Source organism: Salmo trutta, chromosome 7, assembly GCF_901001165.1.
Source record: "Salmo trutta chromosome 7, fSalTru1.1, whole genome shotgun sequence".
Taxonomy (NCBI): domain Eukaryota; kingdom Metazoa; phylum Chordata; class Actinopteri; order Salmoniformes; family Salmonidae; genus Salmo; species Salmo trutta.
Window position 1 is genome coordinate 44,126,769 of NC_042963.1, and position 27,241 is coordinate 44,154,009.

The 27,241-nt window shown below is 44.6% G+C and overlaps 1 protein-coding gene across 7 annotated transcripts in view; it reads right to left on the reverse strand.

The window, feature by feature from the left end:
- The window catches only part of ppfibp2b (PPFIA binding protein 2b), a 96,926-nt gene that overhangs the window by 53,686 nt on the left and 15,999 nt on the right, over nt 1-27,241 (reverse strand). For all 7 annotated transcript variants that reach the window (XM_029759048.1, XM_029759044.1, XM_029759045.1 and 4 more), the window contains 2 exons: nt 26,151-26,252; nt 8,736-8,959 (listed from right to left, as the gene is read on the reverse strand). In XM_029759048.1, coding sequence (XP_029614908.1) covers nt 8,736-8,959; nt 26,151-26,214 — 288 coding nt within the window. In that variant the 5' untranslated portion in view covers nt 26,215-26,252. The remainder of the gene's footprint in view (nt 1-8,735; nt 8,960-26,150; nt 26,253-27,241) is intronic.

Consider the following 27,241-nt stretch of genomic DNA (forward strand, 5'->3'; position numbering starts at 1 on the left):
TTCGGTCCTGCTCATGGCTATGTTGACAGCTGAGTTAGACAATCATCAGGAAAACTCTTTCCCCTTCTCCCTCTCTCTATTAGCCCCCCTCCCTCTCTCTATTAGCCCCCCTCCCTCTCTCTATTAGCCCCCCTCCCTCTCTCTATTAGCCCCCTCCCTCTCTCTATTAACCCCCTCCCTCTCTCTATTAGCCCCCTCCCTCTCTCTATTAGCCCCCTCCCTCTCTCTATTAACCCCCTCCCTCTCTCTATTAACCCCCTCCCTCTCTCTATCAGCCCCCTCCCTCTCTCTATTTACCCCCTCCCTCTCTCTATTAACCCCCTCCTTCTCTCTATTAGCCCCCTCCCTCTCTCTATTAACCCCCCTCCCTCTCTCTATTAACCCCCTCCCTCTCTCTATTAGCCCCCTCCCTCTCTCTATTAACCCCTACATCTCTCTATTAACCCTCTCCCTCTCTCTATTAACCCCCCACATCTCTCTATTAACCCCCTACATCTCTCTATTAACCCCTCCCTCTCTCTATTAGCCCCCTCCCTCTCTCTATTAGCCCCCTCCCTCTCTCTATTAGCCCCCTCCCCCTCGCTATTAGCCCACTTCCTCTCTCTATTACCCCCCTTCCTCTCTCTATTACCCCCCTTCCTCTCTCTATTGCCCCCTTCCTCTCTCTATTAGCCCCCTCCCTATTGCCCCCTTCCTCTCTCTATTAGCCCCCTCCCTATTGCCCCCTTCCTCTCTCTATTGCCCCCTCCCTCTCTCTATTGCTCCCCTCTCTCTCTGTATTTCCCCTCCCTTTCTCTCTTAACTCCCTCCCTCTATTGCCCCCCTCCCTCTCTGTATTGCCCCCTCCCTCACTCTATTAACCCCTCCCTCTCTGTATTGCCTCCCTCCCTCAATATATTGCCCCCTCCCTCTCTGTATTGCCCCCCTCCCTCTCTCTATTAACCCCCTCCGTTTCTCTATTAACCCCCTCCCTTTCTCTATTAGCCCCCACCCTCTCTCTATTAACCCCCTCCCTGTCTCTATTAACCCCCTCCCTCTCTCTATTAACCCCCTCCCTTTCTCTATTAACTCCCTCCCTCTCTCTATTGCCCCCCTCCCTCTCTCTATTAACCCCCTCCCTGTCTCTATTAACTCCCTCCCTCTCTCTATTAACCCCCTCCCTTTCTCTATTAACCCCCTCCCTTTCTCTATTTCCCCCTCCCTCTCTCTATTAGCCCCCTCTCTCTCTCTACTAACCCCCTCCCTCTCTCTATTAACCCCCTCCCTCTCTCTATTGCCCCCCCCTCTCTATTGCCTCCCTCCCTCTCTCTATTGCGCCCTCCCTCTCTCTATTTCCCCCCTCCCTCTCTATTAGCCCCCTCTCTCTATCTAAAACCCCCTCCCTCTATCTACTAACCCCCTCCCTCTCTCTACTAACCCCCTCCCTCTCTCTACTAACCCCCTCCCTCTCTCTATTGCCTCCCTCCCTCTCTGTATCACCAGGATAACTCTTTCTCTCTTTTCCTTTCTCTCTCGCTCTATTAACTCCCTCCCTCTCTCTATTTCCCCCCTCCCTCTCTCTCTATTAACCCCCTCCCTCTCTCTATTGCCCCCCCCCTCCTCTCTGTATCACCAGGATAACTCTCTCTCTTTTCCCTTCTCTCTCGCTCTATTAACCCCCTCCCTCTCTCTATTAACCCCCTCCCTCTCTCTATTAACCCCCTCCCTCTTTCTATTAACCCCCTCCCTCTCTCTATTGCCCCCTCACTCTCTCTATTAACCCCCTCCCTCTATTGCCCCCTCCCTCTTTCTATTACCCCTCCCTCTTTCTATTGCCCCCCTCCCTCTCTCTCTTAACTCCCTCCCTCTCTCTATTAGCCCCCTCCCTCTCTCTATTGCCCCCTCCCTCCCTCTATTTTTTTTTTTTTTGTAACAGTATTTTTTTTGGAGTTTCACAATTTCCACCCATTTAAGAGATACAACAACAAAGACAAGGCAAAAAAAAACTGCACTCGCTTACACATATCCGTATGTATGCACGCACGTACACACACACCCACCGTTTCCCTCTCCCCGCTTCTCTCACCCCATCCCCCTCATTGCATCTCTCAATACATACATTTTAAACAAACATAAACAGAAAAAAATAATAACAATAAAGACATAATAAATAAAATAAAATAAAATGCTCCGTTTAAACCAAGAAGTTGAGTTCCCCACACGGACCGTACAGTGTAATTCTGGAATACATAGATCACCATTCTAAGAGAATCCTTGCAGCATAATAGCTGATACTTCAGGTTCTAGGTAATTTAGGTAAGGTTCCCATACTTTGTAGAACTGATCTGTCTTAGAGTGCAATGTACATGTCAGATATTCCAGCGGGACCCATTCAAATAGTATCTTATGCCAATCTTTAATAGAGGGAACCTTATCACTAATTCACTGTAAAAGTATGTTTTTCCTCGCTGCGAAGGTGAGGATGTTGTAAAGCCTCCTCTTATCCCCCGAAGTTACATGCCTACTAGGGAGACCTAACAGTAGAGAATCTGGGTCCAATTCTAGATCGACCCCTAGGATCTTTTCAATCTCTTGCAGAACACCAGACCAATATCTTTGTATTTTGGGACATGACCATAAACAATGTGTTAGGGTGCCTGTATCAGTTTTACATTTGAGACACTGAGGAGAGGAGGAAGCGGGGCTAAATGCATGTCTGCGATTTGGGGATATATGCAATCTGTGTATTATTCTTAATTGAATTGCTCTAGTACGATTACATATAGATATTGTTTTTGCATATTTCCAAATGTCCTCCCACATCTCTTCGTCAATGGTAACAGACAGTTCTTTCTCCCACACTTGTTTCACCCTCTGTGTGTCAACAGCGGAAAAGGACCTTAAAGCATCATAAAACAGACTTACAGACATTTTCCTTTGTGGGGAAAAAAGCATTCTTTCAATGACAGACATATCAGGGTTACCAATTAAGGTGGTGCTCTTCAGAATATAGTGTCTTACTTGTAGGAAACGGAAAAAGTCCTGCTTTGGGAGTTGATATTTCTCGACCATCTGTTCAAATGACAATAAAATCTTATCCGCAAATAAGTCATTTAGTCTGCGTATGCCCTTATTAAGCCAAACGTTAAAGCCAGCATCCAGCAATCCTGGGACAAAATCTGGGTTGTTAAGAATTGGGGTAAGAGCAGAGGTTAGTTTGGACCTTCCCAGGAAACGTTGAACTGACCTCCATACTTTGAGTGTGTTAAGTGTAATGGGGTTGTTACAGCGATCTTTTACAGACTTGAAACTTGTGAAAAACAAAAGGTCCTGTAAAGGGTATTTTGAAAGAGAAGTCTCAATGTCTAACCAAATATAGGAGTCATCGTTTGTGATCCAGTCTGAGATATAACATAGGTGGGCACACCACTGATAGAACCTGATATTGGGCAGATCCAAGCCACCCATAGAATTTGGCAGCTGCAATATTGCCATCTTAAGTCTTGGCTTGCGTTTACTCCATATAAAGGAACTTAGCCATCCATTTACATCCTTTATTACCTTATTGGAGAGTAATACTGGGATCATTTGGATTTGGTAAAGTAGCCTAGGTAAAATGTTCATTTTCAAGAGGGATATTCTACCCAACCATGAAATCGGAAGCGAGTTCCAGCGCTCCAGATCCTGTCTTATTGTGTCAAACAAGGGAACAAAATTGGCTTTGTACATTTGTTGGAATTTAGGAGTTACAAATATACCCAGATACGTAAAACCTGAGGGAGACCATTTAAAAGGGAAGGGGGGAGAAGTGTTAGGTACAGAGTGAAGGTTACCAAGTGGCATAGCCTCTGATTTAGTTAGGTTAATCTTGTAGCCTGAGAATTCGCTGAATAACACAATAGTGTTAATCAGAGATGTGATTGAAGTCTCGGGATTAGAAATAAATATCAGGACATCATCAGCATACAAGCTTATTTTATGGTGAACATCACCAATGAGCAGCCCCTGTATAGCAGGCGTTACCCTGATGGCCTCGGCCAGTGGTTCCATAACATGTGCAAATAGGAGGGGGGACAGAGGACAGCCCTGTCTGGTACCTCTGTGTATAGAGAAGCTATTTGACCGTAGTCCATTAGTAAGGACAGCAGCCTGAGGATCATCATATAAAACTTTCACCCATTTTATAAAGTTGTCCCCCAGACCGAATTTATTTAGAGCAAAGAATAGGTAAGACCACTCCACACGATCAAATGCTTTCTCAGCATCTAGGGAGAGCACAAGACCATCCATAGCACTTTGTTGGTAGACTTCAATTACATTAAGGAGCCGTCTGACATTGTTACATGACCTACGTCCCTTAACCTCTATGGGACCGGCGGGACGAATTCGTCCCACCTACAGCAGTGCGTAGTCGATCTTCATTCTCTTGAGTCGAGCCTTCACCTCATCAAACGCTTTGCGCCTTCGTACAACCGCTGTGGAATAATCATTGAAGAATGAGACCTTTGGACCTTTACGTTGACTACCGTCAGAACCGATGTTTCTAGCCGCATCCATGACGCGCTGCTTGTCGGTAAAGTTGTGGAACTTTATAACCACTGGTCGTGGGCGCTGATTGGGACCGGGTATCGGTGCTTGAGAGCGATGTGCTCTGTCTAGCTTCACACGACCAGCCTTAGTGTCCATTTGTAGGTAGCCAGGGATCCATTCCTCAAAAATGTTTACTGAACGTGTCCCTTCAGAATTTTCCGGGAGTCCCACAACACGGATATTGCATCTGCGTCCTCGATTATCCAAGTCGTCAATGTGCTCCGCCATTTCGCGCATCTGCTTCTCAAGTGCTTTTATCTTAGTGTCCATGGATGTAGTTGAAGTTTCCACAGTAGCAATTCTTCCTTCCGCCTCATCAACACGTTTGACAACCCTCTGTAGTTCAGCTGAATGGCCTGCTATTGCTTCCAGGACCGTTCTTATCTTAACATCGATCACTTTAGTAATGTTATCTGTCATCCTTTGAATCACCAGGTCCATTGTGCCTGGATCCGCAATGTTGTTAGATTCGCTAACGTTAGCTAGCTCCTCCTGCACCTCTACAGGGATGGCGGTTTTGGTCGACTTCTTAGTAGCTCTGTTGGGCATGTTGTCGGAGATTTTTGAGAAATAGTCGCCAAGACTCATTGTAGGGTAACTTATTTAGCCAATTCTACCACTTTTTCAAGCTAGGAGATTAATGTAAGAATATAAATTTACGAATACCGCGTGAGCTCGCTGAAACACCGTGTTCTCTCTACGGCGCCATTTTGTTCCCCTCCCCTCCCTCTATTAACCCCTCCCTCTCTCTATTGCCCCTTCCCTCTCTCTATTGCCCCTTCCCTCTCTCTATTAACCCCCTCCCTCTCTCTATTAACCCCCTCCCTCTCTCTATTAACCCCCTACGTCTCTCTATTAACCCCCTGCCTCTCTCTATTAACCCCCTACCTCTCTCTAACCCCCTACCTCTCTCTAACCCCCTACCTCTCTCTATTAACCTCCTCCCTCTCTCTATTAACCCCCTCCCTCTCTCTATTAATCCCCCCTCTCTCTCTATTAACCCCCTCCCTCTCTCTATTGCCCCCTCTCTCTATTGCCCCCCTCCCCCTCTCTATTAACCTCCTCCCTCTCTCTATTGCCTCCCTCCCTCTCTCTATTAGCCCCATCCCTCTCTCTATTAACTGCCTCCCTCCCTCTCTTGCCTCCCTCCCTCTCTCTATTAACCCCCTCCCTCTCTCTATTAACCCCCTCCCTCTCTCTATTAACCCCCTCCCTCTCTGTATTAACCCCTCCCTCTCTCTATTGCCCCTCCCTCTCTCTATTTCCCCCTCCCTCTCTCTATTAACCCCTCCCTCTCTCCATTAACCCCTCCCTCTCTCTATTAACCCCACCCTCTCTCTATTAACCCCACCCTCTCTCTATTAACCCCCTCCCTCTCTCTATTAACCCCCTACCTCTCTCTATTAACCCCCTCCCTCTCTCTATTGCCCCCCTCCCTCTCTCTATTGCCTCCTCCCTCTCTATTAACCCCCTCCCTCTCTCTATTAACCCCCTCCCTCTCTCTATTAACCCCCTCCCTATCTCGATTGCCCCCCTCCCTCTCTCTATTGCCCCCTCCCTCTCTCTATTGCCCCCTCACTCTCTCTATTAACCCCCTCACGCTCTCTATTAATCCCCTCACACTCTCTATTAATCCCCTCACGCTCTCTATTAACCCCCTCACTTGCTCTATTGCCCCCCCTCTCTCTATTGCCCCCTCTCTATTGCCCCATCCTCTCTCTATTAGCCCCCTCCCTCTCTCCACTAACCCCCTCCCCTCTCTATTGCCTCCCTCCCTCTCTCTATTGCCTCCCTCCCTCTCTCCATTAACTCCCTCCCTCTCTCCATTAACCCCCTCCCTCTCTCCATTAACCCCCCCCCCTCTCTCCATTAACCCCCTCCCTCTCTCTACTAACCCCCTCCCTCTCTCTATTGCCCCCCCTTGCTCTCTCTTTTTATGCCTCCCTCCCTCTTTCTTTCTCTCAAACAATCACTCCTTGTATAAGTCAAAGCAACAACTTTCCCTTTAAAACACAATCTTCCGCCTCGTGCTTAACGTCTGCGCCAGACCTGACCCCTCTCTTACGGTCTGACATTCTCTGATTGACAAACAATAGCTTCAGGTCAGCGATAACAAGCATCACAGGGTCTCTCTCCTTCCTGCCAATAACGTATGGAGGGAGCTTTATCACATTTCTTCTGTGAAGGGGCTCTGCTCCTCAGAGAACAGCATGTTGGGAGCAACTGAGGAGTATGTGTGTTTGATCTTGCTTCTGGCCAGTAGAGAGGAGAGAGGGAGGAGAGGAGGAGGGGAAGAGGGAGAGGGGCGATCATGTGGCGTGTGAGACCCCTGCTGTACAGAGAGAGCAGGGCCTCTACGACTCAGACAGAGGGAAAAACAAGAGCCTTTCATTGGCCACTTAGCCCCGCCAACAGATTAGCTCCGCCAACAGATTGTTTACCGCAGCCTCAGCCAATGACGCGACTATAACAACGCACATCAACAATCGTCTCTATGAACAGTGGCATTGACAGTATCATCATGGGGTTATCATTTCCTAAATATGATCCAAATATGTTAAGTGCCTACATACCCTTGTAAACCTTGTCATGAAAAACCTTCACAGACAGCCAACAAATAAAGAAAATAACTCAGAAACAAGTGTGACATTCATAAGAAAATCTATAGGCTAAGAGCTCGATGTACTGTAACAGCAGAACAGCCCACATCAAGAAATAATACAGTTTACTATAGAATACTACATAACTTACTATAGAATTCTGTAGTAAACTGTAGTATAGTATACTACACACTGTAGTATCCATCGATCATCAGGTTATAGAAAAGAGCAGAAGCTCTGAACTCTCCATTCAGAACCCAGTTCTACCTACCTACCTACCTACCTACCTACCTACCTACCTACCTACCTACCTACCTACCCTAATTACAGGTTATGGAAAAGGAGAAAGCCCCCTACTTCTATGTCAAAGATAAAAATACTACAGTAAATATTACAGTATACTACAGTCCGCAAAAACACTACAGTAAATATTACAATATAGCACAGTCCGCAAAAACACAACTTTTTTTACTAAGTATTTATACTATAGTAAACTGTAAATACTACAGTAAATACTGTCATGTTTTTACAGTGAATACTACAGTAAAGTCAGCAAAAATACTACAGTGAATACTATAGTAATGCTACCATAGTATACACTATAGTATTTTTTAATGTGGGAGTGAACAGATGAAGAATTGATTCAGACTTACCCCCTAACACCCCAGAGTGCTTCAGGTGTGTTGAGGTGACCAGACAGACAGAACAGAGCAAACAGAGTGAGTGTAGTGAGTAGAGAGAGTAGAACCGTGAGTGTGGAAAGTAGGAGGAAAAGAAGAGAGGAGTGATTAGAAAGAGGGAGAGCGGGAGAGTGGGGAGAAGTTTTGAGTAAGGAGAAGAGAGGGAGTAGGGCAGGAAGTTGAGCTCAGTCCTATTAGGAGTCTCTGAGGAACACATTGAGTCTTTCAAACACGGCCAGCCTTAGTTCCCAGAGAGACCAGCCAGGGCCAAAATAAGACCTGTTCACAGTCCCAGTCCCAGTAAGACAGTCAGATACAGTCACACACAGTCTTTCCCAGACACAGTCCCAGACACAGTCCCAGACACAGCTCTGCTAAGACCTAACAGCACCCAGGAATAGTTCTAGATCCGTTCAACACTCCTACACAGCTGCTGCAATGAATCAACCCTCTCTCCTTCAATGTGTTACGAAGAGAGACAAAAAAGAACCCAATGGTGTATAATGGAAAGGCTTTTGACAGCAAACAGCTGGCTGACTTTTCGACAACTTTTTGGAAGTTTCTGCCACATCTGTGAATCCCAGAGATAACATGGCTCAAGTAGAAGTAAATCAGACCACATATTTACTGGCCTGCAAACAACCACGACACCACATATGAATTGTGCACTATCGACATCATGCCACGTCAATAATAAATAGTGCACTGCTAATGAGTAGGACATTTTTGGATTCTGAGCAAATAATGAACCAATGATAATACATATTATCTGTTTATAGACTATATTGTTAGACACAGAAAGATGACTATGGTTGCTAGAGATGGTTGACAAAAGTTATGAAGAAATACAGTTTCCATAGACCCAGGTGTGCTCCCTGCTACTCACCGAGCCCCTGTCTGAGCCCCTGTCCATGTCCAGCCAGTCCATGAGCATGTGAGCAGTGCTGCTGGGGACCTGGGCCCGCAGGGTGTTCCTCTTCTCCTCTCTGGGCTGCAGCTCCAGGGCCAGCCTCAGGTCCTCAACCAGCTGTAGAACCTGCAGGGGCCCTGCGCTGCCTGGGGAGCCCAGTTCAAACAGGCCGTTGGTGTACTCGGCTGCAGCCTTGGAGCCTGCCGGGCCAGGGGACAAAGAGTCATTATAGTGGACAAGATAGTATATCAGCACATATAACTATCTATCGCAGAATCTGACCCAGTCAACTCCTTCTATTTTATACTATACGTCCACGTGTCACCTGTATCGGCTCACTAAGCTAACGTCTGTTCCAGCTTCATCATCATCTGGGAGCTGGAGAGCAAGTTAAACTTCCTCCATAAACACTCAGACATCTGGAGCATGTTAGCGTATCGTTACAGTATGCTGCAAGGAAACCATATGAACACGGATTCCATTGAAGACGTCCAAAATCAATAAACTGGAAAGAAACCTGCCTGCTACCATTGTGATTTGATCCATGTTGTGTTTTTTTACTCACTGGCTGTCCAACTCTGTTCCTGTAGGTTAGCAGGGCTCTCCAACCCTGTTCCTGTAGGTTAGCAGGGCTCTCCAACCCTGTTCCGGTAGGTTAGCAGGGCTCTCCAACCCTGTTCCGGTAGGTTAGCAGGGCTCTCCAACCCTGTTCCGGTAGGTTAGCAGGGCTCTCCAACCCTGTTCCGGTAGGTTAGCAGGGCTCTCCAACCCTGTTCCGGTAGGTTAGCAGGGCTCTCCAACCCTGTTCCGGTAGGTTAGCAGGGCTCTCTAACCCTGTTCCTGGAGATCTACCATCCTGTAGGTTTTCGCTTCAACCCTAATCTTGTGCGCCTGATTCTAATAATTATCAGGTTAATTATTAGATTACCGTAATTTCCGGACTATAAGCCGCAACTTTTTCCCCACACTTTGAACCTCGCGGCTTAAACAATGACTCGGCTAATATATGGATCTTCCCCGCTTTCAACATTTTTTTTCTCAAAAAAACACATTCTGTGACGTGCTCAGTTTGACGAGAGCGACATTGAAAATGATCCAATATCGAATGAAGCAATTCTGAGGCTATTCAACTCCGACACCGAAGGAGATGACTTCAGTGGTTTCAGTGCACAGGAGGAGGAAGATAGTGACCAATGACTTTCTTGGTCGTGTTTCGTTAAAGCCTATTTATTTTTGTTACAAGCCGTGTTTCGTTAAAGCCTATTTATTTTTGTTACAAGCCGTGTTTCGTTAAAGCCTGAGTAAAGTTCATTTGTTTCAATGTACCGGTAGGCACTTGCGGCTTATAGACATGTGCAGCTTATTTATGTTCAAAATAATATTTTTTTAAAATTCAGTGGGTGCGGCTTATATTCAGGTGCGCTCAATAGTCTGGAAATTACGGTAATCAGAAGTTAAAACTGGGGTTAGAGTGAAAACCTACAGGAGGGTAGTTCTCCAGGAACAGGGTTGGAAATAAAACCTACACGAGGGTAGCTCTCCAGAAACAGGTTTAGAGTTAAAACCTACAGGAGGGTAGCTCTCCAGGAACAGGGTTAGAGTTAAAACCTACAGGAGGGTAGTTCTCCAGGAACAGGGTTAGAGTTAAAACCTACATGAGGGTAGCTCTCCAGGAACAGGGTTGGTGTCACACCCTGATCTGTTTCACCTGTCTTTGTGCTTGTCTCCACCCCCCTCAAGGTATCGCCCATCTTCCCCATTATCCCCAGTGTATTTATACCTGTGTTCTCTGTTTGTCTGTTGCCAGTTCTATTTTGTTTCGTGAAACCTACCAGCATTTGTCCCCTTGCTCCTGGCGGTTCTTGTTCCTGTATTCTAGTCTTTCCCGGTTTTGACCTTTCTGCCTGCCCTGAGCCTGCCTGCCATTCTATACCTTGCCACACCTCTCTGGATTATTGACCCCTGCCTGCCCTGAGACTGCCTGCCGCTCTGGACCTGTTGCACTCTTTCTGGATTACTGACCTCTGCCTGTCCTTGACCTGTTGTTCGCCTGCCCCTGTACTAGAAATAAGTACAGGGGCAGGCAAACTTCGACACTGTCTGCATCTGGGTCATACCTGAAACCTGATAGTTGGCGTTAAAACCTACAGGACGGTAGCTCTTCAGGAATAGGGTTCGAGAGCCCTGGTTTAGCGCAACAAGTGGAAGGTGTGGAGCCTGAAAGAAGAGAGCTTACATTTGGCAGCTAATCCCAGATCATAGAGAGGATCAGAGCAGCAGTGTATTATCATGGCATCTTAATGATCCAATACACTTCACCCTCCCTTTTCCTATTAGCCTACTTTACACTAGCATCAGATTGAGGCAGAACAGGCCAATATATTTCCTTTGTTTTGTCATTATGTAACTAGAGATGATGTGACCTATAGGACAGTTCTGGAAAGAGGACATTGAAAAGACCATGGTAAAGTACCACATCTGGTTAAGACCAGGGAATGCCTATATGCCCTAGAAGACTGTGAGAGTGTATATAAAATGATCTGAAAATGACCTCACCATTCCTATGATACTGGGGTGGGCCATGAGGTCACCTGGGCCTGTGGGCAGTGGTGTCACCTGTTTCTGTCCCCCGGCTAATACGTGTCAAACTCATTCCACGGAGGGCCGAGTGTCTGTGGGTTTTCGCTCCTCCCTTGTACTTGATTGATGAACTAATGTCACTGATTAGTAAAAAACTCCCCTCACCTTCTTGTCTAGGTCTTAATTGAAAGGAAAAAACGGTAGTCTTGGTAGGACTAGCCTGATCTCAGATCTGTGTGTGCCGTCTTGCCAACTCCTATGGCCAATGTCATGACATGCAGCACAAACAGATCTGGGACCAGTCCATATCCATGTATACAAAAAGCCTTCTTTTCACTAAAAGAAAAACATACAAAGAAACTATGGTACATTGAGTGCATGCTTTGGTTGGCTTGACTTTGAGGAAAATTTAAGAAGAACACGATGTAGAAAAAAAACACGATTTTCCGTAAATATGCCTGTGCCTGCCTGAGGACCAATGTGCATACGAACACAGAGAGGAACGGATTATTCACGCATGCTCAACTGCATCTCGATAAAAATATCATAACTATGGGTATCTACAGCCAAATAGCCCTGTTTATTGTTCATCTAATATCTAGTATATAATCAGCTTTATTCAGATCACAAGCCTGATACAAAACATGTTTGTTCAATAAAATGCCTGAAACAAGTTACCAGGCCAGCTCAGTTCTACAGAAGTGTAGAACTTACTTCTCTCTGTGTAAGCATGGTTTGGAGTTGGTTGAGGTTTCCAACTACTATCCATATAAGACATTTTTATTATCCTAAAATAAATTGACAATAAGTGAAAAACATAAAGATACCAATTATTCAACTCAAGATTATAATAATAGAGTATCTCTCATCTGATTCAGATGCTCCAGCAATAACCAGTAGGTGGCATATTTTCAAGTCCATCACTGCTTTAGCAACTCATTATCTGCATATTATATTAAATGTCAAGTGCCTTTCAGAGATATTTCCAGCATATACTATTACGGAAAACTATGTCCTAATACTCAAATGTAATCAGACCAGTATCTCAAAATATGGCTGATGAATGGGACTAATGCCTTGTTGATGATTGGGATTCCTTGCAGTAATTACATTTTGATTATATTCTATTTGTAGTCCTTGAAAATCAATATGAGATGTTTGGCAACAGTAAAGTAATTAACTTTAATTGTTATTGACCAGATCTTATTGTGTTAATAGCAATGATTAACTTGCGAATATCCTGATTTAGACCTTGAGGCTAACTTGTTTTCATCTTGATCAGTCAAGGTGACTGTTGATCTCAATCTCTTGTCATGGTGAATTGACAAAAAGGGAAAGACCAATGGCATGAATCTCAGACAAGATGTACGTAGATTTACACAGTAAAACACTGCTGTGACTAGGATTGCAAAACTACCGGTAATTTACCAAAGTTACCAGAATCTTCAGTAATTTTGGTAATTAACAGAAAATCTATGGCAATCTATTGTAATTTTGGTAATTTATACTTAAATAACTTTTTTAATATATAGTATTCATTTATTATACCTGTGTCCATATTATCCATGTGTTTCTAGTAGTTAGACCATATGGTTCAAGATAAAATAGCCTAATTATTGAAAAAAGCATTTAATTAAGAATGGGATTATTTTCAATTACCTCTGCAACGCTTCTCAACTGCCAACAGTTTGATGCCAAAACATCGACAACAAATACATATTGACATAGTAAAATAAATAACAGTTTGTAAAAATAATTACTGATATTTCATGCTAAAACACTATTATAAAATACCAATGGTATTCACTAAATGTATGGTTTATAGTTACGATAATGTTTTACAGAGTTGTCATTCTTTCATTTTTTCAATTATATCATATATTTTAGATGTGATAAGGCCCCACAGAGGGCCAGAGATGATTACAGACACCTGTGATAATCTAAAGTATCCAAAAGGGCCACCAGATGTCTTGTGATAAATGAAATTCAAACCTTGAAAGATACAAACATTCTGGTAGTTTAATGGTAAACTTCGAAAGTTTCCAGTAATATACCATCCCTTTGCAACCCTAGCTGTGACATTCCCCTACATACTGAATAGTGGTGCTCGGGTCAGCTGTTTGTTCACTCGCACCCTGCCCGCAATTGTTAGTAACCCATCCGCAACCACCCGACTTTATGTGATAAAGTGAAAATATGAGGCCGGAGCTATAGGCAGGGGGTGCAGGATTTTTTTCTGCCTGATTTAGATATCTTTCTGCTTATAATTTCGAAAATGTTTTAAGCTATTTATTACTAATTAGATACACGCAGCTTCTCTTCTGTCATTAGGCTATATGTTGCCCTAGAACAGTGTTTTCCAACCCTGGTCCTCGAGTACATCCAACAGTACACATTTTTATTGTAACGCAGGACAAGCACACCTGATTCAACTTGTCAACTAATCATCAAGCCCTCAATGAATGAGATGTGTTTGTCCAGGGCAACAATGAAAATATGTACTGTTCGGGGTACTGGAGGACCAGGGTTGGGAAACAGTGCCCTAGAAGACTAAATAAACCCTTGTTCACCAGAAAAATGTCACATATCGATATATTTTTTTATTTTTTTATTTTTATTTCACCTTTATTTAACCAGGTAGGCTAGTTGAGAACAAGTTCTCATTTACAACTGCGACCTGGCCAAGATAAAGCAAAGCAGTGTGACACAAACAACACAGAGTTACACATGGAATAAACAAACATACGGTCAATAATACAATAGAAAAAGTCTATATACAGTGTGTGCAAATGAGGTAGGATAAGGGAGGTAAATACCTCATTTGCACACACTGTATATAGACTTTTTCTATTGTATTATTGACCGTATTTTTGTTTATTCCATGTGTAACTCTGTGTTGTTTGTGTCACACTAAATAGGCCATGGTGGCGAAATAATTACAATATAGCAATTAAACACTGGAGTGATCGATGTGCAGAAGATGAATGTGCAAGTAGAGATACTGGGATGCAAAGAAGCAAAATAAATAAATAACAGTATGGGGATGAGGTCGTTGGATGGGCTATTTACAGATGGGCTATGTACAGGTGCAGTGATCTGTGAGCTGCTCTGACAGCTGGTGCTTAAAGTTAGTGAGGGAGATATGAGTCTCCAGCTTCAGTGATTTTTGCAGTTCGTTTCATTGGCAGCAGAGAACTGGAAGGAAAGGTGGCCAAATGAGGAATTGCCTTTGGGGGTGACCAGTGATATATACCTGCTGGAGCGTGTGCTACGGGTGGGTGCTGCTATGGTGACCAGTAAGCTGAGATAATGCGGGGCTTTACCTAGCAAAGACTTATAGATGACCTGGAGCCAGTGGGTTTGAATATGAATATGAAGTGAGGGCCAGCCAATGAGAGCATACAGGTCGCAGTGGTGGGTAGTATATGGGGCTTTGGTGACAAAATGGATGGCACTGTGATAGACTGCATCCAATTTGCTGAGTAGAGTGTTGGAGGCTATTTTGTAATTGACATCGCCGAAGTCAAGGATCGGCAGGATAGTCAGTTTTACAAGGGTATGTTTGGCAGCATGAGTGAAGGATGGTTTGTTGCGAAATAGGAAGCCGATTCCAGATTTAATTTAGGATTGGAGATGCTTAATGTGTCTCTGGAAGGAGAGTTTACAGTCTAACCAGACACCAAGGTATTTGTAGTTGTCCACATATTCTAAGTCAGAACCATCCAGAGTGGTGATGCTGGACGGGCGGGCAGGTGTGGGCAGCAATCGGTTGAAGAGCATGCATTGTTTTACTTGCATTTAAGAGCAGTTGGAGGCCACAGAAGGAGAGTTGTATGGCATTGAAGCTCGTCTGGAGGTTAGCTAACACAGTGTCCAAAGAAGGGCCAGAAGTATACAGAATGGTGTCGTCTGCGTAGAGGTGGATCAGAGAATCACCAGCAGCAAGAGCGACATCATTGATGTATACAGAGATGAGAGTCGGCCCGAACATTGAACCCTGTGGCACCCCCATAGAGACTGCCAGATGTCCGGAAAACAGGCCCTCCGATTTGACACACTGAACTCTGCCTGAGAAGTAGTTGGTGAACCAGGCGAGGCAGTCATTTGAGAAACCAAGGCTAATTAATTACTTAAAAATCATACAATGTGATTTTCTGGATTTTTGTTTTAGATTCCGTCTCTCACAGTTGAAGTGTACCTATGATAAAAATTACAGACCTCTACATGCTTTGTAAGTAGGAAAACCTGCAAAATCGGCAGTGTATCAAATACTTGTTCTCCCCACTGTATACAGTAGGCCTAAAGGCAGAGACAATAAGAAGACACAGTGGCAGTATAAATCAAATCAAAACTTTGTCACATGGGCCGAATACAACTGTAGACCTTACTGTGAAATGCTTACGTTTAAGCCCTTAAACAACAGTGCAGTTCAAGAAGAGAAAATATTTACCAAATAAACTAAAGTAAAAAATGTAAATAACGCGGCTATATACAGGTGGTACCGGTACCGAGTCAGCGTGCGGGAGTACAGGTTAGTTGAGGTAATTTGTACATATAGGAAGGGGTATAGTGACTATGCATAGATAATAAACAGCGAGTAGCAGCAGTGTACAAAACAAATCGGGGGGGGGGGTCAATGTAATAGTCCGGTGTGGCAATTTGATTAATTGTTCAGCAGTCTTATGGCTTGGGTAGAAGCTGTTAAGGATCCTTTTGGTCCTAGACTTCGCGCTCCGGTACCGCTTGCCATGCGATAGCAGAAAAAACAGTCTATGACTTGGGTGCCTGGAGTCGCTGACAATTTTATGGGCTTTCCTCCTACACCTCCTGTTATATAGGTCCTGGATGGCAGGAAGCTTGGCCCCAGTGATGTACTGGGCCGTATGCATTACCCTCTGTAGCGCCTTACAGTCAGATGCCGAGCAGTTGCCATACCAGGCAGTGATGCAACTGGTCAGGATGCTTTCGATGGTGCAGCTGTAGAAATTTGAGGATCTGGGGACCCATGCCAAATCTTTTCAGTCTCCTGGGGGAGAATAGGCGTTGTCATGCCCTCTTCACGATTGTCTTGGAGTGTTTGGACCATGATAGTTCGTTGGTTATGTGGACACCCATGAACTTGAAACTCTCGACTCGCTCCACTACAGCCCCATTGATGTTAATAGGGGCCTGTTCGGACCACCTTTTTATAGTCCACGATCAGCTCCTTTGTCTTCCTCACATTGAGGGAGAGGTTGTTGTCCTCGCACCACACTGCCAGTTCTCTGACCTCCTCCATATAGGCTGTCTCATCGTTGTTGGTGATCTCCCTGTTGTGTCGTCAGCAAACTTAATGATGGTGTTGGAGTCGTGTTTTGCCATGCAGTCGTGGGTGAACAGGGAGTACAGGAGGGGACTAAGTACACACCCATGAGGGGCCCCAGTGTTGAGGATCAGAGTGGCAAACGTGTTGCTGCCTACCCTTACCACCTGGGGGTGGCCTGTCAGGAAGTCCAGGATCCAGTTGCAGAGGGAAGTGTTTAGTCCCTGGGTCTTTAGCTTAGTGATGAGCTTTGTGGGCACTATGGTGTTGAATGCTGAGCTGTAGTCAATGAACAGCATTCTCACATAGGTGTTCCTTTTGTCCAGGTGGGAAAGGGCAGTGTGGAGTGCGATTGAGATTGCGTCATCTGTGGATCTGTTGGGGCAGTGTGCGAATTGGAGTGGGTCTAGGGTATCCGGGAGGATGCTGTTGATGTGAGCCATGACCAGCCTTTCAAAGCACTTCATGCCTACCGACGTGGGTGCTATGGGGCGGTAATCATTTAGGCAGGTTACCTTCGCTTCCTTGGGCACAGGGACTATGGTGGTCTGCTTGAAACATGTAAGTATTACAGACTCAGTCAGGGAGAGGTTGAAAATGTTAGTGAAGACACTTACCGATTGGTCCGCGGATGCTCTGAGTATACCTTCTGGTAATCCATCTGGCCCTGCGGCTTTGCGAATGTTGACCTGTTTAAAGGTCTTGCTCACATTGGCTACCGAGCACGTTATCACACAGTCATCTAGAACAGCTGGTGCTCTAGTGCATGTTTCAGTGTTGATTGCCTCGAGCATAAAAGGCATTTAGCTCATCTGGTAGGCTCGCGTCACAGGGCAGCTCGCGTCTGGGTTTCCCTTTGTAGTTCATAATAGTTTTCAAGCCCTGCCATATCTGACAAGCGTCAGAGCTGGTGCCGTAGGATTCAATCTTAATCCTGCATTGACGCTTTGCTTGTATGATGGTTTGTCTGAGGGCATAGCGGGATTTCTTATAAGCGTACGGATTAGTGTCCCGCACTTTGAAAGCAGCAGCTCTAGCCTTTAGCTCGATGCGGATGTTGCCTGTAATCCATGGCTTCTGGTTGGGATGTGTACATACGGTCACTGTGGAGACGATGTCGTCGATGCACTTATTGATGAAGCCGATGACAAAGGTGGTATACTCCTCAATGCCACTGGATGAAACCTGGAACATATTCCAGTCTGTGCTAGCAAAACAGTCCTGTAGCGTAGCATCCGCATCATCTGACGACTTCCGTATTGAGCGACTCACTGGTGCTTCCTGCTTTAGTTTTTGCTTGTAAGCAGGAATCCGGAGGATAGAATTATGGTCAGATTTGCCAAATGGAGGGCGGAGGAGAGCTTTTTATGCATCTCTGTGTGTGGAGTAAAGGTGGTCTAGATTTTTTTCCTCTGGTTGCACATGTGACATGCTTGTAAAAATTTGGTAAAACTGAATAAATTCAACCACATCTTTGTTTCATCACAAAACCAGAGAGCAACCTCTGTCCGGTGAAGTCCACAAAGCATATTGCATGTAACAAACAGTAACATGACCTTCAGCATGGTCAAGCAAGTTAATGTTTCCGTCATTTTTGGACAGCTAAACAACTATTTATTTAGAACCATTGAGAGTTACCGCAAGTCGCAAAGAAAACAGGAGCTGCTTCCACTATTCCAGCACCATTTCAACTTCGACATTTCAACATCATCAAATCACCTATGCTTAGTCTAATACAGTGACAACTAAAAGATACCAAAAACAATAAGCTAAATATCAATTTGTAAGTCGCTCTGGATAAGAGCGTCTGCTAAATGACTTAAATGTAAATGTAAAATGTGGCTGTCCATTCTTCCAGTGGCGATTTTAGCATGTAAATCTTGGTGGGGCAAAAAAAGAAAAAAGTGGATTGCATGCCAGCAAAGCCACTACACAACACAATACTAAACAATACATGAATTGCACTATAACGGTGACAAACGGTGCCCACAAACTGTTAGGGAATACATAAAGCTGTTACAACAGCAGTCCCAACATCTTACCACTGCTACACCTGGATATCAGCGGAGCCTTGTCTGGCAGTGAAACAGTTCATTCAGCCTCATTTGATGCCTTTAAAAAAACATAGCTGATATGGCTGACATGCTTAAACAAATGTGGTTTCTAATGACAATTGAGATGTACAAACTATGGTATAAGGGGACGACAATTGGATAAGAGGCAATCCGTAATTTCGATTAAGTCATTAATGAGCGAGCTAGGATGGAAGTAGTCAATATAACAATTTGTTCAGCACTTTTGAAATGTACAGCGACAGAATTCAGAACAGGGGCCGTTCTTACAGTGTTCTCCCTATACACCTAGTCAGAACCGTAGGATAAATAATGGGGGCATATAAGCAGACAATGAAAGCTCTTACAATATTCGATGATTACATTTCTCTAAAACAGGTTATATGCTACATGTGCACCACCAAGTCAGAACAGTAGGCGAAATTAAGAGGGGTAAATAGACCAAATTATTAGGGTGAGGCACATGGTCTACTAACATCTTACTACACAACATACCCTTAGTATTAATTTCTTAGCTACAGTGTACATATCTCCCTGGCATATTACATAATTTACACAGCAGTATTAGAATACATTTTTGGAGCTCTAGAAAGAGGCCGGATTTACAATTCCGAGTTGGATGTCTGTTCAAAATGTATTTTCCTAGTCGGAGCTCATTTATTCCCGAGTTCCCAGTTTTCTTGAACTCACTGAAGTCAAGTTAACAGTTGTTTTGAGCACGGCACAAATCATGCTTCACTGACAGCATGGGCAATGTTGGATGTTTATCATTTTAAACTTGGAAAAGAGCCCCTTAATCCCAGATTTGGGACCACACAGCCACTGATTCCTTCCAAACCACTCATTGTTGAATTTGTGATTTCCAACTTGCTGTGTAATGTTTATGTCCAATGGCCGATGAGCACCGATACTTTTATCTGTAATTTCTCTTTAATTTCTCATTATTTCTCTTCATATGACAAGGATTAAAAAGGATTTGCCAGTAGATTGTCGACTTGATTCATGATGACTGCTAGCTAAGATTTTGAAAGTATGATGTTGACATGTCCAATCAAAGCTACTGTACATATAACGTGATTTGACGTAATTTTATCTGTGGCCAATGACCTTGAGCCTTCTTGGATGGGCACTTCTAATGTAACTCTATGGAAACACCCAAAGGGCTAGAATGTTCGAGGTCTACCTTTAGACTTGGCGGTGACGTTGTCACGTCCTGACCAGTATAGAGGATATTTTGTTATTGTAGTTTGGTCAGGACGTGGCAGAGGGTAGTTTATTTATGTATTACAGGGTTTTTTGGTCACTGGTCTATGTTTGTATTTCTATGTGTATGTTCTAGGATAGTTTTCTATGTGTAGGTTGGGTGCTGGACTCTCAATTGGAGGCAGGTGTTTCTAGTTGCCTCTGATTGGGAGTCCTATAAATAGGTGTGTGTTTTTGTTTGTCACTTGTGGGTAGTTATTTGACAACACTGCTTTTGTTGAGCCTGCTTCTCTGTTCCTGTCGTTAGTTTGTTTATTGTTTTTCCGTGGTGTTCGCATTTTTTATATTAAATATGTTGAGCACGCAACCCGCTGCGCCTTGGTCCCATTCTCTCTTCCACGACAGCTGTGACAGAACTACCCACCACAACATGACCAAGCAGCGGAGGAAATCTGGCGAGGACCGGGGAACACGGCTGGTAAGGGAGCCCGAGAGGCAGCCCCAATAATTTTTTGGGGGGGGGGCACAAGGGCAGTTTGGCGGGGCGAGGATGGAGCCCCAGGCCAGCTCCCCGTACCCTTTTTGGGCAGAGACATACTGGCATATCCCGTGCTTTGGGGTGATGGGTGCTGTGGCGAGGCCGGGTATTTTCAGGCCGGTACGCGCAGTACCAGCGCCCCGCATGTGCCAGGGGAAAGTGGGCATCCAGCCAGTAGGGGTGATGCCAGCCCTGCGCTCGAGACCACCAGTGCGCCTCTACGGTCCAGTGTTTCCCGCTACACGCACTAGCCTTGAGGTGCGTGTCTCCAGGCTGGCACGTCCAGTACCAGGCCCACGCATCATGCTTCTAGTGCGTCAACCCAGTCCGACTCGGCCTGTTCCCACTCCCCGCACTAGCCCTGAGGTGCGTGTCTCCAGGCTGGCACGTCCAGTACCAGCCCCACGCATCAGGCTTCTAGTGCGTCAGCCGCCCGCCAGTCAGGAGCTGCCAGAGCGGCCCGCCTGTCCGGATCTGCCAGAGAGGCCCGCCTGTCCGGATCTGCCAGAGAGGCCCGCCTGTCCGGATCTGCCAGAGCGGCCCGCCTGTCCGGATCTGCCAGAGCGGCCCGCCTGTCCGGATCTGCCATCGCCACCCGCCAGCCGGGCGCAGCAAGGGTCGCCCGCCAGCCGGTCGCAGCCTGCCAGCCGCCTCCAATATAGGTGGGTTGGGGAGGGGTGGTGTAGCACAGTGCCGTCGTTGATGGCAGCCACCCTCCCTTCCCTCCCTCTAGTTTAGGGGGGATTTTTCTGTTTGTTTTGGGGGTTTTCTGTGTTTTGTGTTGGTGCATCCGGGGTCTGCACCTTTGGGGGGGGGGGGGGGGGGGTACTGTCACGTCCTGACCAGTATAGAGGATATTTTGTTATTGTAGTTTGGTCAGGACGTGGCAGAGGGTAGTTTATTTATGTATTACGGGGTTTTTTGGTCACTGGTCTATGTTTGTATTTCAATGTGTATGTTCTAGGATAGTTTTCTATGTGTAGGTTGGGTGCTGGACTCTCAATTGGAGGCAGGTGTTTCTAGTTGCCTCTGATTGGGAGTCCTATAAATAGGTGTGTGTTTTTGTTTGTCACTTGTGGCTAGTTGTTTGAGAGCTTTTGTTGAGCCTGCTTCTCTGTTCCTGTCGTTAGTTTGTTTATTGTTTTTTCCGTGGTGTTCGCATTTTTTATAATAAATATGTTGAGCACGCAGCCCGCTGCGCCTTGGTCCCATTCTCTCTTCCACGACAGCTGTGACAGACGTAGTGTCCCCATGAGTGACAGAACACAGAGCCAATCACTGGCTTGCCCCATCACCACAGAAAGCACTGAAACACCTGCATTTTGGAGCTGCCTTACTCAATAAAACAAAAGAGAACATGTTTATAGGTGGCTTTATTAACTCAATTATATACATATATAATATATATATATATATATGTATAATTTTTTTACATTGTTTGCAAACTGATATGTGACACATATTAATGCCAAAATAACATGCAAAACAGGCAAGCCTATTTTTTTTTTGCTAAAAATGTGGGGCTCAAAACAGGTGGGGCTCTGCCGCCACTGCACGGTTCTGATTTCTGTGTGCGCGCGTGTGTGTGTGTGAGTGTGTGTACATGCAAGTAGAAAACATGTTGACTCACCCTACTTGTGAGATGCAAATGCCATCCTCCTCTCTTTCATGTTGACGAAATTATCTATCACTGTCATACAGTACACACTTTTATGTTTTATTGTTTCTGTCAACGTATGCTCTCAATGCGATTTGATACCAGTGATGCCATATCCAATTTGGCTTCCCTTGACACATGTTTTTGATGTGCCAGGACCATTCACATTTATTTTATACTTTTTTTATATAGGGAGGCCAAATGCTTGCTGGCTTCCCTTGCATTCAATGCTATGGGTGGCAACAATGTCATACTCTTTTGGACCAGACAGCATCAGATAGATGTTCTAAACATAGAGACAGAGGGGCACTGTTTTGCTCGCTTGGATGCTTTCTCCGTTGAGATACAGTATATTCAGCCTCTTGCGAATATAAGGAAAATTATGAAATACAGAAAGACGAAAGATAACCGAATATAATTTTTCCTTAGTACATTTTTTGGGGAAGCCTGGCTTCTCTTGGCATCCATGAATACACGCCACTGCTGAACAGTAGGCTACAATTCCCTTGACTACAACACCTGTTCTGCCAGTCACATTCTGTTAAAGGTCCCCAAAGCACACACATCGCTGGGTCACTCCTCTTTTCAGTTCGCTGCAGCTAGCGACTGGAACGAGCTGCAACAAACACTCAAACTGGACAGTTTTATCTCAATCTCTTCATTCAAAGACTCAATCATGGACACTCTTACTGACAGTTGTGGCATCTTTGTGTGAAGTATTGTTGTCTCTACCCTCTTGACCTTTGCGCTGTTGACTGTGCCCAATAATGTTTGTGCCATGTTCTGTGCTGCTACCATGTTGTTGTTATGTTGTGTTGCCATGTGTTGCTGCCTTGCATTTGTCACGACACCGACGGATGGTGGCGCCCCTCCTCGACCGGGCGGCGCTCGGCGGTCGTCGTCGCCGGCCTACTAGCTGCCATCGATCCTCTGTTTCACTTTCTGTTGGTTAGGTCTAGGTAGGCACGCACCTGTTTTGGTTTAGTTATTAGTAGGGGGGGTTATTTAGTCTAGCGAGGTATGTCTGTGTTTGTGCGTGATTGTTCCTTGTCAGGTTTGGGGAAACTTGAGGAAACGTGTGGGTTTTTTTCCCTCTGCCTGTGATTGTTTGTGTTTTTCATCGCAGAGGTATTTATGGGCTGCGTCCCTATTTTTGGACGTCTATAAGGGTTTGGAGCTTGGTATCTGTTTGGCGTCCTGCCCTGCCGTGTTGGGACTTTCCTTGTTTTGTACATACGGATTAAAAGTGTGTTCAAGAATTTACTGTCTTCTGCGCTTGACTCTACCTCTCCTGCTTCCTTGAACTACACACTGACAGCTTTGTTGTTGTCTTATGTCTCTCCCTGTAGTGTTGTGTTGTCTCTCGTCGTGATGTGTGTTTTGTCCTATATTTATAATGTATTTATATATATTTTTTAATCCCAGGCCCCCGTCCCCGCTGGAGGCCTTTTGCCTTTTGGTAGGCCGTCATTTGTTCTTAACTGGCTTGCATAGTTAAATAAAGGTTAAATAGAATAAAACAAATAAAAAACGTGCCAAAGGCCTATTTGAAGTCCCCATCTTGTGACTGTCTCACAATCATCACATATAACATAGCTTCCATCATGCTCTTTTACCACTTCACCAAATCTTTCCCAAACATTACTTTTCTGGCCCTCCCTTCTCTTTATTTTCAACTCTCCTTTCATAGCTTTTCTCTTATTGAATTAAACTCCAACTGTTTAGGCTTATGTAGTAATGCCCGATAGCCTAAAATAATGAAATAAAACCCTCAATGTAGCCCATAGATAGAAATACATTTAATAGGCATTTTTTTTCCTCTTTATTCAACCCGCTCGCCCTTCATCCACACAATATTTCATGATCATAAACCCACCCTAAACCCGCCCACCCCGTGAATATAACTGCGGGGACAGCGGGTTATGAGTCAACCCACGCATCACTAATACAGAAGGCTAAGTCAAACTCTGTGGTCAATTCCAACTGCTGTCAGAGTGCATGTCTTTCACCCTCCACAGAGGCTGATGTAGCATTGAGTTGTTCTGTTGATCCGTTTAGTCACAAACTGGCATGTTGAGCTTCATCCCCCACATTCTATTTAGTTGACCGACTGCATTAATCATGAACCCTTTATTAGTTCAATCATGTTGGCAATAGCTGAGCTTGCTGCAGGGAACTCAGCCCAACCCTAATTTAACAGCCACACAAATATACAAATGGATGTGGGCACATGCCCCCACACACACAGGCACACACCCACACACACACGCCCACACACACTATCCATGTTTGACTGTGCCTTCCACCACACTAATACTGCATAGATACCCTAAATAGGACGCATAGTGTACATGCAAGAAAGAGGAAAATGCCATTAAAATACACTCATATTTTGGGAGAACATCATAACAGAACAGACTGATCTAATTTCACCTGTAAATAAGCCAAAAACATGATTTTCCTTTTTTTAATGATATTTCCAGACTATGAGGTGGAAATAAAACTATGAAATTGTGAAAATTATGATAATGTCCTTTTTGGATAAAGCGTCTGCTAAATGGAATATATTATCACATTATCACAGTGTGTATCATGTTAATGTTTTATCTGCGGCCTGGTCTTGTGGGTCTAGTATTGTGTTCATGGGGACCACAGAACGGAGGCTAATGTAGCCTACATGTTATAGAGATGATGTACTGTATGTATGGGAAAAATAACATTTTAATTCTATTTACTAAATTGTTATACTAATTACAATATTTTCTAAAACAAGTAAATGTAATAATCTAATCTGATGTTTAGAATTTTACTTAAAAAGTAAGACTTCAAGAGATGGAGTTCAATGGAATTGGAAATGCATTTCATCTAACGTGTTACAAACCCATCTCAGTTCAAGTCTATGGAGTCTATAGTAAACAGTCTGAGGATGACAGGGGGAACTGTCCAGTCTAGAGCGGGAAGTCACCAGCTCTGCTGGTCTATTACCACGTAGCAACCTAGAGGTGGCAAAAGCTCTGGTCTGCCGTTGAAAGCCTACGAAAATTATGATCGTCAGAACGACCCAATAGTTTTGGGCTCTAAAATTAGTTTGTTATGATCAGTTTAATCCCCACTGTGAATTCTTTAAAAGTTTGCTACAAATCGAGATATTTAATTAAATAGTGATTCATTCTGACAACAACATTTGTCATCACACAGGACCACGTGCTGGTATAGACCAATCACCGGCCGGTAGGCTACAAGGGAGGAGGCTCTCTCAGGCAGGATGAAAACAACTACATCGACCATGATCCTTTGCTAGTTTCGGCCACTTTCACCATGATCCTTTTTTTTGTGCCATTTTTGTCATTCAGCCCCATTCAGCAATATGACCCATTTGAAATTCAATATGATACACTTCATGCACCATCAGGAGTGTTCCATGGGAATACGTGGATGATGTCAGCGCTATGACTATCTACTGGTTTGAATGTCTATGGAATTGTTACAGCACAGGAGGTTCGTGGCACCTTAATTAGGAAGGATGGGCTCGTGGTAATGATTAAGTGGAATGGTATCAAATACATCAAACACATGGTTTCCATGTGTTTGATGCTATTCCATTTGCTCCATTCCAGACATTATTATGAGCTGTCCTCCCCTCAGCAGCCTCCTGTGTGTCACAGGCAGGGCTGATCTGATGTTTTATTCAGGAACTAATTTCTTTACAGGGTAGCCTTGCTTAGTCTGCTCTGTTTCTCAGCTTTTATCTGTCTGGCAGTGTCATGGTGTGTTTCAAGCACACACACGCCAGCAGTTAAACCTGTTTGATATACAGTATGTCACCTGAACCAATCACTGTGTACAAAGACGGTATAATGAGGCAAGGACCTTTCTTTCAAAAGAAGTGAACTAGTTTCTCAAGTTTGTTTTATATTCCAAATTGACATCAGAGCTGTGTGAAAATACACAGATCTTTTCAATGGTGAATCAAAAAACCATAATAAACTGTGGGAGAATGTATTAGATGTAGTAGGAAGAGACAATTAATCACTTTTACCTGCGATGATGTCATCCATTTGCTCCAAGGCCGCCTCCAACATGTGACTTGCATCTGAGGCCATGGCGACAGACTACTGCATCAGCCTCTATGTTTAGTGTCCTGGAGGGAAATATAAACACTGTTAAATTTTAAGAAAGAGGAATTCTAAATATAATATAATTTAGCTTTGAAAACTTTGTACAGTAAACATCAGTTCGAAAATAAATGTAATATGGTACAAACTAGCCACGTATAAATAAATACCTGAACGGAGTGCTGAGAATCAATTGTAATGCTGTGATATATTCTCTACTGAAATGGTTTCAGATACAGTATGGCCATGTAACATGCTGGTTCCTAGGCATACATTGCAGTATGATCACATTGGCTAGGCCTGGTACAGAGACTACTGGTATTTTCTCTGGGTCATCCCTATCAGTAGGACAGAGCATGGCTTAGGGGCTGCCCCCCCCCCCCCCCCCGCAGCCCCCCCCTCCCCCGCAACCCCCCTCCGATGACTGTACAGTGGACCTCTGTTCTAATGAGGCTTCCAAACCACCCAGCAGGGTCTCCTCCCTCTGTCATCCTGCCTTACAACCATCAGCATATACCCTCTTAGAGAGAACAGCCCGTCCCTTGCCTCACCCCCCAGGTTACGGGATCTGAACACACTGTTCGTTCTTTCAGCTGTTGATAGAGCTGATGGTTGGTGGCGTTGGGGTATATCTCCATTCCACTCAACCATCACTGAGTTGGGAGACATTCACAAGGACCCAGGTCTGTTTTCATTACGGCTCAAAAGGGATCAGAGTGAAGCGTGACGGATAAATTGATTGCTGTGCCAAGAAATAAATCTGTCTCACACATCAACCTATGATGAGTTCCAAAGATCAAAGACAATACAAGCATCTTGAACTTTGACTGCTTAACTCTTTCATTCCCACCAACTAACTCTGTACTATCTATCATATGACATAATGGAAACATAGCATTTCAAGTAATCTTCTCTGGAAAAATAATTAGATGTGACCATTGACTGTGATGCGTTGAGGACATAGCGACAGGCCTCTGTGACAAAAGGCAACTGTAGATGCCGGAATGGCAGGCAG